Source organism: Salarias fasciatus, chromosome 18 (genome assembly GCF_902148845.1).
Source record: "Salarias fasciatus chromosome 18, fSalaFa1.1, whole genome shotgun sequence".
Lineage (NCBI taxonomy): Eukaryota > Metazoa > Chordata > Actinopteri > Blenniiformes > Blenniidae > Salarias > Salarias fasciatus.
The window spans coordinates 25,074,125-25,085,146 of NC_043762.1; the positions used below are offsets into that span (position 1 = coordinate 25,074,125).

Genomic DNA, 11,022 nt, shown 5'->3' on the forward strand with positions numbered 1-11,022 from the left:
GTTCATTAAATGAGAAACTGAGACACATCTGTGTGTCATCAGAATAACGGTAGTTCCATGCCTCATGGTTTAAAACACCATATTTATTTCTACAAGGCTTTCAGACAACCGTCTGGTGACCCTGAGTCACCCCGAGAGTGACCTGCTGAGTGTAGCCGATGGGCTCCAGCACCCAATGTTCAAAACTTCAAAATAAAATTCCACAAATATAACTGAGAGAACTTCAGAGAGAAACCTTCTGCAGTAAAACAAAAAAAAAAAAACAAAAAAAAAAACAAACAAACAGATAAATAAGTCTGAGAGAGATTTACAGTCAACACACTGGAATCAGGTGAAACCTCAACAGGAGGTGGAGCAGATCATGCCTGAATTTCTCAGAGGCTTTTTTTTAATCTCCATATCAGGCCGAGTTGATCATTTACAGCGTTTACCCCCAATTAAACGCAGCTGCTGACTGATGTCCTGTTGACACTGAGCTGTGTTCAGTAAAGAGAAACACAGCAGACAGAATACACACACCTCAATGGCTGCTGTGGTGAAAATCATCTATTAAAGGATAAAAGACGAGTTTGTAGAAAAACTAAAAGCACAATGAATTCTGTTTGTCATGTCAGCAGTGTGTGATATTTATGTTACGACAGAGGTGTCAAAATAAAAGCAAATAAATGATTTGGAAAAGATAAATATATGGAGCTTTCATGTTCTCCTTTTTTTCCCAAATGCAAGCTTTAAATAGTTTGAACTCATGAGTGAATCCTGTCATGAATTTATAACATGTCCAGGCTGAACTTGACCTTTGACCCTTAACTTTCCATGCCAGTGATCACACAACGTGACGGATGAAGAATAAACACAGAAAATAGTTTATTATGTGCACTTCAAACACAGAGGCATGTCTCACATGAACACACAGCAGTGTTGAGAGTCCGTCCTGCCTGGACTCCACCGTGGAAACACTTTTTGGTTCATTACGTCACTTTTGGACAGAACGAAGACAGGCTGCGTCGTCTCAGTCTCTCATCTTCACATTGACCTTTTTTTTGGAGCAGCTTTGTGTCAAACAGATTCAGACGAGGAAGCACAAGACACAGAACGGACAGATGGAGACAGACGGTCCATGAACTCGTCCCTGGGTTCCGGTCCCTAGGAGGCGTGGCTCTGCTCCTCCTTCTTCTCCTGACTCCTCCTGGTCTTCACCTCCTTCAGCCCCTCCTCGATCCGCTCCACCGCCTCCTCGTCTCCCACCTGCTGAGCCATGCTCAGCGCTTCCTTGTAGACCCGAACGGAGTCGTCCAGCCGACCTGGTGGACGGAATCAGACCGGCTCAGACCCACGGGAGGGGCGGCCCGGACCCGTGACCTCTGACCTCCACCCACCTGTGTGCATCAGGATTCCGGCCAGATTGAGGAGCAGCACGTGCTGGTCGGGGTGTCCGACGGAGCGGCTCAGGTCCACCGCCTGCTGCACCAGCGCCAGGGCGTCGTCATGACGACCCTGCAGATCCAAGATGGTGGCCAGGTCGCTCATCAGCACCAGAGTCTATCAGGAGAGAGAGAGAGGGCGACAGAGAGAGCGAGCAAGAGAGAGAGAGAGAGAGAGAGAGAGAGAGAGAGAGAAGGACAGACAGAGAGCAAGAGTGAGAGAGAGAGCGAGACAGAGAGAAAGAGAGAGAGAGCAAGAGGTGAGAGAGAGAGAGCAAGACAGAAAGAGAGCAAGAGGGGAGTGAGAGAGAGCGAGAGAGATAGCAACAAGAGAGTGAGCGAGCGAGAGAGAGGGAGGGAGAGAGAGAGAGAAAGAGGGGAGAGAGAGAGCGAGAGAGAGACAGAGAGAGAAAGAGTGGAGAGAGTGAGAGAGAGCGAGAGAGGAAGCAAGAGGAAGAGAGAGAGCGAGACAGAGAGAGCAAGGGGAGAGAGAGAGAGTGAGAGAGAACAAGGGGGGAGAGAGAGCGAGAGAGCAAGAGAGGGAGTAAGAGGGAGAGAGAGAGCAAGAGAGCAAGCAGGAGAGAGAGCGAGAGGGAGCAAGTGAGTCCCTGAATGTGGGCGTGTCCTTCACTACACATGCAGAGCTTTGGCCACTTTGGGCAGTGTCTCTACCTCTGTGTGTGTGTGTGTGTGTGTGTGTGTGTGTGTGTGTATAATATATCCTTTTGATCCAGTCTACGGTGTCCACCTGTGTGTCTCTCTGCGAGAGTGTGTCTCTACCTGGGGGTGTGTGTCGCCCTGCTCCTGGCGGCAGATGTTCAGGGCGCTCTGGTAGTCCAGTCCCGCCTGCTGCAGGTGCCGCGTCGACGCTCGGTACCGAGCCCTGGAGTCCAGACACAGGCCCAGCAGGAGGCGGGTCTCCTTCCGCAGAGCTTCCTGTTCTTCTGAGAACCACAACAACAGCAGAGCGTTTCCTCGCCTGTGTCAGCGCCTCGCCCGTCCTCGGCGTGTCTCACCTGTGTGTTCCTCCGCTGGAAGCTCCTTCTGTTTCTCCAGTTTGGCCTCCAGGGACTCCGTACAGAACCTGAAACCGTGATCCGCCAGCTCCGTCCTGACAGCAGCAGTCCAGCGGACAGACAGACGGACAGAGGACGGTCAGCCAGCCCGGACCTGAGCCGTCTATCAGCTGATTGGCTGAGTCTGCCTCTCACCTGTTCTGCTCAGCGTAGATGGTGGCCAGCTTCAGAGACATCTCGATGACGGCGTTGTCGTCCTGGAAGAAGACAGGAAGTGAGACGAGTCGACCTCGCTGGAGCTACTTCCTGCAGGACAGGAGGACAAACTGACCTGTGGAGTTCCTCCTGCGAGCATGAAGCTCATCGCAGCTTTGAAGAGCTTCTCTGCCTGAGAGAGAGAGAGAGAGAGAGAGAGAGAGAGAGAGAGAGAGAGAGAGAGAGAGAGAGAGAGAGAGAGAGAGAGAGAGAATATAATTTTGGGGCAATGCTTCAAATAACAAAAGATATTAAACTCGTTTCAATTCCATAATTTACAGATATAGCACCAAATACAGCACAGTCATATCACATCATCTGATAAGACAACTCAAACTGCAGGAAAGAAAACTGAGAAAAAATTACCTTGTTTTTAAATCAATTTGATATTTTTTGATTTTTTTTCATTTTTGTAATAAATAATAAGCATTATTAAATTAGGAGCACAAAGAAAAAGTAAAAAATCTGAGGTTGAGAGTGAAGCTGCTTCCCAGCATGACTGTTCATCATGTTTGAAAAGAAATCCTGCTAACAGTACAGCTTTAGAGGTGAAATTGTTGTTACTGCCGCAGAAATGAAATCCACAAGAGTCAGTCGAGCGAATACCAAAGCAAGAGGAAAGTGGTGCATTCTGTTGTTTTAGGATTTGAAAAAGCTATTATCAATAATATCTTAATTTTTGTTGTAATATCTTGGTTCTCTGTGACTGAACACCATGCTGGGTTTAGATGATACTCACATTGTCCAGCTGACCTTGAACGTAAGCCAGATTGGCCATCTGAGGAGCGGAGAGAAACATCTTTAGTAATCCAGATATGAAAAATGTGTAGTGACGTACCAGCAGGGGGCGCAGCGGTGCCTGAGGTGAGAGGAGGACCTGGGACTTTACCATGCTGTAGGTGTAAATGATGGCCTGGTTGTTGTGGGTCTGATGAGCCAGAACAATGGCCTGGTGCAGGAACCCCGAGGCTGCATCCAGCTGGTCGCGATACACACTGAGCTGATACACACACACACACACACACACACACACACACACACACACACACACACACACACACACTGTCAGGACAGGCTGACAGACACAGATGCAGCCCGTCCTGTTCTGACAGAGCTACCTTGGCCTTCTTCAGCAGCAGGATGATCTCCTCCTCCTTCCTCTGAGCTTCTTCCTTCTGGCTTTCAGCAGAACTTCCAAACAGGGAAAAAGCTGCAGATGGATACACACACACACACTAGCATTAAAATTAACTTTACAAAAACATGCATGTGAGATTAACTCTTTGTTTCAACAGGTGAAGGGATACACGATGGCTTTAATCTATGTGCTTACTTCCATTCAAATATTAAGAGGAAAACAGCAGACTGTACCATGGAGAGAGAGAGAGAGAGAGAGAGAACCTACCCAGAGCAGTCAGCAGGAGCTTTCCTCCATCTCTCTGCTGGTGATTGAAGCCTGTGTTGATGGGTGTCTGTCCGCTGAGCCTGGATGCTGAGTGCTCTGCCAGCACGGCCTCCGAGGCCAAAGAGGAGCTGAGACACCTGCCAGGCCTCACACTGCAGGGAGGACACAGGCACAGGCCTGTTACAGGACAGCTCACAAGTTATGCAATCACATTCATGTGTGTGTTCTGTAGTGAGAGCAAAAGCCTGTCATGTCCTGTCTCCTCTCCTGCTTCACTGCAGCTCCAGGCTTTAGCTGCTGTTGTTCAGAGGTTTAATTTGTCTCCACAGCTTCCAAGCCTTCATTAAACTCCACGTTCATTTCATAAGTGGCATAATAATCACGACAGGAGCTGAAATTCAGCTGGGATAAGACAAGTGAGCCTGTAAGTCAAACTGAGGGCAAACAGAACCCGCACACCTGCAGCATTCACTGAGGAGGAGGAGAAGTATAAACATGTTATACATGGACATGTTGTGTTCTACACTCTGTAATCTAGTGTTTATATAGCTGCATGAATGAATGTAGCTTTAGCAAATCTCAGGACAGACAAACACGTGAATTAAAATCTGCTTCTTCTCTAATTTACGGTTAAATCGTCAGATTGATGAATGAACTCCGGGCCGCCGTGTGCGTCCGGCTCGTGCTGACCTGCTTAATGCTCCAAAACAGCGGCTCGAGACCCGGCGGAGGACGGCACGGAGCACACAGGAGGCCGCCATCTTTACTGTTTACATAAGAAGCGGAAGTGACGTTGCGCCACTGCACGCATTCAAAATAAGAGAAGCCCATAAGAGAGAAAGTTGCATCATTAGTTTCAATATAAATAAAGAAGCTACTTTTAAATTTTTGAAGTAAAGCATATTATTTATTACAAGACTATAAATATTTTGACTGTCGTTAAAATGTTAGTTTTGGTATCACTCAATTAAAATTTAAATGACCTCTGATTATTTATGGTCAATGTTTTACTGAATGGAGAGAAATGAGCTTTTACTTTATTTTTCAATTCACCTGTATTTCATAAGTAACACCTAAACCATAACTATCTTCTAAGTTGATAGAACATCTTTCCAAGGTTTTGTGATTTGCTGAATGAAATTAAATAAAGAATACATTTTACAATGAAATAAACCACTGTTATGTATTTTAAATGAGCAAAGCACACCCCTTATATGAGTGATTCCCAGTTTTGAAGGGTGGATTTTTAAAAACCCAGGTTTTTAAGCAATTTCTACCCATTTTAAAGCCATGTATTTTAACTATATTTTGTACAAGAACTAAAGAAGACCAATTTTAGCCCTCATCACAGGAATTATTTGTTGTAGCCATTCACAGCTAAATTTTTTTATTGACACCTTGGTCAATATGCGACACCGATGCTCATTGGTCTCGTATTTCTTTACCTTATATTATACATCCATTATTACAAACTCAAAAAACAGTCACCGCTACACAGTATATTCACAATTTGGCTTTTATTGTTGAACAAAACAAGTTGCTTTCTAAAGCATTTTCAACTTTAAATCAGCAGAACTCATATCAGTTAAGATCATGAGAGTCTTACAAACATGAGTTTTAACATGTCAGTCATGTTCATGGGCATCTGGACGGTTGATCGCTAACATCATGTCTTCATAAGCTGCAGTTCAGCAAGTGACCAGCAGGGGACATTTCATGACATCGAGAAAAAAAAAACAACTTAAAAAAAATCTCTGAGGCAGTTTTCTCAACTTGATCCAATCCGGAAGCCTGATTGGTTGCGAGAGCGCACGACGTCCCGTCTCGCTCTGATTGGGTGTGCAGGGCGTCGCAGGCTCCAGAAGGCAAATCAGGTTTCTCGCACAGATCACACAATAACATCGTCATTACTTTTTCAGTTTGAGCATCTATATATATTTATATATGCATTAAAAAAAAAAACTAAACTGAAGGCAACAATGTAACACAGCAGTATGTGTGTTCATAAAAACCTTTGTGTGCAACATTAAAACTGGTTCAACACGCGTCACACGGGCACCTTAAAAACAAAACTTGGGATTCTTATAGCTGCACCCAGTCTCATGATAACTCCCTCAGGAACCGTTTATTACTTCACCAAAAACACCAAAGCAGCTCAGATCTCTGAGTCCTGAGGCATCTCCTGCTCCATTCAGCAGTGCTACATCATCAAATCCGTCGCTTGCTTAATGAACAATTTTTAGCTCACAAAACGAGGCCTGATAATGACAGATGGGTCGTCACGTGCCAGTGCTAAAACTCCAACTTTCAAAAACGTATTCCGTGAAATATGAAGCTGAAGCTTGACGGGGAAAGGTAAAACTTGAGGTTCATCACAGAATGAAATTATCACGTCCATATCCAGCCTCAGTTGCCAGGATAAAACATAAACCTGAAATCTGAAGTCATTATGCGAAGAGTTACGATGAAGAACGGTGATGAATATCGACATTATTCAACTCATTTCCTTGAAAATAAGCAAAGTGATTGATCAGTTTGGCAGTTCGTTAAATCAATTTTCAGCTTTGGTACGTACACCAACTTAAATAAAGTATCCAACAGTTCTTTCTTCTTCTTTTCTTATTTGTTTTTTGTAAGGCTCCAGGTGACCAAAAGATGAGACACCTGCCAGCCAATCACATGAGAGTCTTCACCAACAGTCTCTGGTCAGTTCTTAGTGTTAAAGCTTGGCGCGTATCCTAGAAATATGAGACGTTCCGCTGCACAGCTTCCTCCAGGCAGGATGGAAGCCGTGAAACATTCAGTCCATCGGTCAGTCGCTCTCTGAGAGACGCAGACAGAAACCCGGCTGATCGGCAGGGAGAGGAAAGGGGATCAAGATCAAATCTTCTGACGAGAGAGAAACGGACTCTGTTCTGGTTTCAGTCTTTGGGAGAAAATCATCACTGGGTTAGCAGGAGCTGTGTGCGTGTGGTGTGTGTGCGTGTGTGTGTTTTCAGTTCACATTCAGTCGAGCCATCACTTTAAAGCAGCAGATGTGTCAGTGAGCAGCTCCCGTTCGCAGTGCATCATGGGAAGTACAGATACGTCAGTGCATTAGTGATACTAAGGGAAATGATCGACTCTGGCTGGACCTCTGAACTCCATCCAGCCAAACATGTAGTGTTTTCACTCAATGTCTCCAGGCACATGGATTAAACGGCAGATGGGAGCTACCTTTAAAACACCACAGAAGAAGAGATGACGTTGACCAAACCAATCAAAGCGTGAGACGGATGACGTGAGGCGGATGACGGCGGTCTTGCGGCTCCGTCACTCGACGGGCTGGTGGTCCGTGAACCTCTTCAGGTGGTGGCGCAGCACTCCTTTGGTCTTGAAGGCCTTGCCGCAGTCGCAGGCGTGCGGCCGCTCGCCGGTGTGGTTGAGCTGGTGGAGGCGCAGCAGCGAGCTGGTGATGAAGAACTCCCCGCAGGTGATGCAGTAGTGGCTCTTCTCCCCGGTGTGCTTGGCCCGCTGGTGGTTGAGCAGCGAGCCCGACGTGATGAAGCTCTGCCCGCAGTCCTGGCAGCTGAACGGCCGCTCGCCGGTGTGGATCCTCTCGTGGGCTCGCCACGAGTTGTGGTAGGAGAAGGACTTCTCGCAGTACGAGCACTGGTACAGCTTCTCCTTGGTGTGGCTCAGCCGGTGCATCTTCAGGTAGTGGGCGATGGTGAAGCTCTTGCCGCAGTCGTCGCAGGTGAACGGCTTCTCGCCCACGTGGAACAGCGTGATGTGCGACCGCAGGTGGGACGACTGGGTGAAGCGCTTGCCGCAGGTGGTGCAGAGGAAGGGCCGCTCCCCGGTGTGGGTCACCATGTGCGCCTTGAGGTGCGGGGACTGGGTGAAGCGCTTGCCGCACTCGGCGCACTTGTACGGCTTGAGGCCGGTGTGGGTGCGGTTGTGCAGCTTCAGGCCCTGCAGGCTGGAGAAGCACTTCCCGCACTCGGTACAGTGGTAGTCCTTCAGGTCCTCGTGCGTGCGCTGGTGGCAGCGCATGCCGCTCAGCAGCTTGAAGCCCTTCCCGCAGGTGGGACACTTGTGAGGCTTCCTGTCGGAGTGAGTCACCTGGTGCAGCTTCAGGCTCTGAGGGTTGCTGAAGGACTTGCTGCACTTGCTGCAGGGCAGCTTCTTGGGGCTGCGGTGCGACTTGCAGTGGAAGTTGAAGCCCTGGTAGGACACGAACATCTTGCCGCAGACGCCGCAGCGGTAGCACTTCTCGCCCCGGTGTATCTGCAGGTGCTCGTTGAGCTCTCCCTGCTCGCCGAAGCCATCCCCGCAGAACCAGCACTTGAAGGGCTTGATGCCCGAGTGCGTCCGGTGGTGCGTCTTCCAGTCCCGCTTCAGGGCGAAGGTCTTGTCACAGTACGAGCAGTGGTACGGCTCCTGCCGGTCGTGGATCTGCTGGTGGAGGACCAGCCTCATCAAGGTGGGGAAGGTCTTCCCGCACTGGCAGCACTCGTTGGGGTTCTGCCCGCTGTGGAGCCGCAGGTGAACCTCCAGGTGAGCCAGCTTGTAGAAGCCCTTCTTACACTCGGGGCAGTAGACCATCTTCCTGCCGAAGTTGGTGGACAGCTGCGGCTTCGGCGCCTGCGTGAAGAGCTGAGGGTGATCGGCTGCAGGGAGGAAGAGGGGAGAGGTCACGGTTCAAAGAGATTCTGATGACGCTGAAGTAAATGTTGCATGAAAGCTACATTTTGGTAGTAATGTGTGAAACTCATTGCTTTTAACTTATGTTGTGAATAAAACCAGTTACAACTCTAGAACTTTATCTCTGCAGGGATTTCTTTCACTTCCACTGAACAGCAGCTGTTAATCAGGCCATGTTTACACAACATTTCAGGAGAAGTGGATCATTTGTGTGCTTCCGTTTCAGAAAAATTTTGCATTTACATGGCAACGTCTCGAAAACAAAGCAAGTTTATACAGAAACAACAGATATACTGAATACCACTGTAGTTAGTGTGCCCAGCCACTAGTGGGTGCTGTTTGGTAATGAAACCACACAAAAACACCCACTCTCACACACACAATGTTGTCTTGTAATCAGACACTCAAAACGCTGCGATGTTGCGTGAACAAGGTCTTAATTTAACTATTAACGTCTTCCTCCCACTGATGTAACGTCGACTGAACTAATCAGACCGACTCTTCAGCTTCCTTACCCACGGTCAGGGAGTCCCGCCCCTCCAGCCACGCGCTGCAGTCCGTCAGACTGACCGACAGCTTCATGAGGAGCGGGTATGACTGGATCTCCACGTCCCCGTCGGGCTCTGGTTTGATCTGGATGCAGAATTCATCGTCTTCAGCGTCCTGAAACTGAAAGATGGCGGAATTTAAATGGTGTGTTTTGTAAGTATGTTTGTTACAAACATGAAATAGTGAATGTAGTCAGAATATGGAAGATGTCTGTCCACACAGGCTGGAAAGGGAAAAGGGAGCCGAGCAACTGTGGTGCTGTATGTCCAGTCTGGTTATAAACGATATTGTCATCCCTCCTTACGTCCAGCTCAGGGGGTTTAAGCTAAAGGGGCTCTGTAAAGACGGATCAGTGGCAGAGGCCCATTAAAATGAACAAGATAAACTAGAAAAAGCTGTTTGGTTTTGATGCAAATTATATCAGTAAATGTGGAAAATGCTCACATTTTGTTTTCGACATTCTCAATGAACAATGTTTTTTTTTCCAAAGAAAAAAGTGCAATCTGCAAACTTTTTCTTCATCCACACTGAGGTTAGTTTGGCCCTGATGCTTTCAAAAGCAGTCGGAACAGACTGATTAATTTAACAGTAACATCAGGCTGGAGGTTTTGGGATCTCAGACATCTTTACAGCTTTGCTCAAACAGCAGTGATCTCTCTCTTGCCCCAGTCTGTTTCCCAGACACTTTTTCTTGATTTCTATGCTGCTGAATCTGCCCTGTGGTCCCCAGGTGTTATTTGAAACACATTTTTTTTTTTTTTTTTTGTGAATTATGTGCTTTTCATCACACTATTGTTTTCCTGTCAGATTTTTTTTTTTTTTAGTATGAAGTGCATGGAAACAATCAAGTGCATTTCAGTCAAGGCTGCAGCATATTTAGGATGTTACTTTATACTCAGCTACACTGTAGAATTTTTCTGAAATACTGCCACAGTCAGTACTGACAGAAACAATCAGATCTGCTGGAACAGAGAAAAAAAGAGCTTCAGGCTTCTTCACTGATGTGATCTGTTTCAGATCTGAATGGAAGGAAGCATCTCTTGGTCTGGCCTTGAGGCCAACACTCCTCCTGGAGACCCGAGCTGGCGGAGTCTCCACCAGACTCCCTTCACTTTCCAGATGTTTCTCGCGGTGTGTCCTGCTGGGGCCACACAGCTGGGGACAGACACACTCCGGTGAGACATCTGCTGCCCCTCTTTGATTCGGCTGATTCAGATTCACTCCAAACCTCCACCCGGGATTCACCCACCGCTCCACCTCCCTCCAGCCCGGCCCGGTCCAAACGATCCGGCCCGCTCGGGGCGTTCCGCCGAGGCAGACTTCGGATCGGGTTCGGCCGATTGAAGCCGGGGACCGGGCTCAGATCAGTCGAGGGGTCGGTGCGGAGCACCAGGCGGGGGGGTCTCAGGCTCGGCTCAGTGTTTATACACACCTTGTGGATCTGAATGGAGTCCGGCGGGTCCTCTGCCTCACATCCAGGCGCTAGCTCGGCTAGCTCGGCCGCGCTCAGGCCCGGGAAGGGCTCCTGCTTCAGGCAGGGAGGCGGGGTCACCGGCGGGCTCACGGCGCTCTGCATCGCTCCGGCTCCGCCGCTGGACGGGTCGGTGACGGTTCCGCTAGCCGGAGGAGTCCCGGAGCTGCGGACTTGACCAGGTTCTGCTCTAGACTTCCGGGGGAAAGCTCCCCCCTC

At 48.4% G+C, this 11,022-nt stretch overlaps 2 protein-coding genes across 2 annotated transcripts; both read right to left on the reverse strand.

Annotated features, from left to right (window-relative positions):
• Window positions 1–876: 876 nt before the first annotated feature.
• On the reverse strand, window positions 877–4,859 carry ttc19 (tetratricopeptide repeat domain 19). The gene is made up of 11 exons (XM_030115072.1): window positions 4,788–4,859; window positions 4,098–4,249; window positions 3,811–3,902; window positions 3,582–3,692; window positions 3,432–3,470; window positions 2,769–2,825; window positions 2,633–2,694; window positions 2,438–2,532; window positions 2,202–2,365; window positions 1,377–1,539; window positions 877–1,301 (listed from the first exon to the last, which is right to left on the reverse strand). The coding sequence occupies exons 1-11, from the start codon at window positions 4,856–4,858 to the stop codon at window positions 1,144–1,146; spliced, it is 1,164 nt and encodes a 387-aa protein (XP_029970932.1). The 5' UTR covers window position 4,859; the 3' UTR covers window positions 877–1,143.
• Window positions 4,860–6,602: 1,743 nt separating this feature from the next.
• On the reverse strand, window positions 6,603–10,941 carry LOC115405452 (oocyte zinc finger protein XlCOF6-like). Its single transcript, XM_030115035.1, has 3 exons — window positions 10,765–10,941; window positions 9,299–9,452; window positions 6,603–8,749 (listed from the first exon to the last, which is right to left on the reverse strand). Exons 1-3 carry the CDS (start codon window positions 10,906–10,908, stop codon window positions 7,410–7,412), a joined length of 1,638 nt encoding a protein of 545 aa, XP_029970895.1. The 5' UTR covers window positions 10,909–10,941; the 3' UTR covers window positions 6,603–7,409.
• Window positions 10,942–11,022: the final 81 nt, after the last annotated feature.

Bases quoted from the DNA above. Each gene is read 5' to 3' on its own strand.
- ttc19 (XM_030115072.1), bottom strand. From the start codon at position 4,858: ATGGCGGCCTCCTGTGTGCTCCGTGCCGTCCTCCGCCGGGTCTCGAGC. The intron at 4,250-4,787 runs GTCAGCACGAGC...TCCTCCCTGCAG, and splicing joins TGTTTTGGAGCATTAAGCAG to TGTGAGGCCTGGCAGGTGTC. The intron at 3,471-3,581 runs GTAAAGTCCCAG...TCCGCTCCTCAG, and splicing joins TCATTTACACCTACAGCATG to ATGGCCAATCTGGCTTACGT.
- LOC115405452 (XM_030115035.1), bottom strand. From the start codon at position 10,908: ATGCAGAGCGCCGTGAGCCCGCCGGTGACCCCGCCTCCCTGCCTGAAG. The intron at 9,453-10,764 runs GTGTGTATAAAC...GCCATCTTTCAG, and splicing joins ACTCCATTCAGATCCACAAG to TTTCAGGACGCTGAAGACGA. The intron at 8,750-9,298 runs GTAAGGAAGCTG...TCCTCCCTGCAG, and splicing joins GCGGGACTCCCTGACCGTGG to CCGATCACCCTCAGCTCTTC.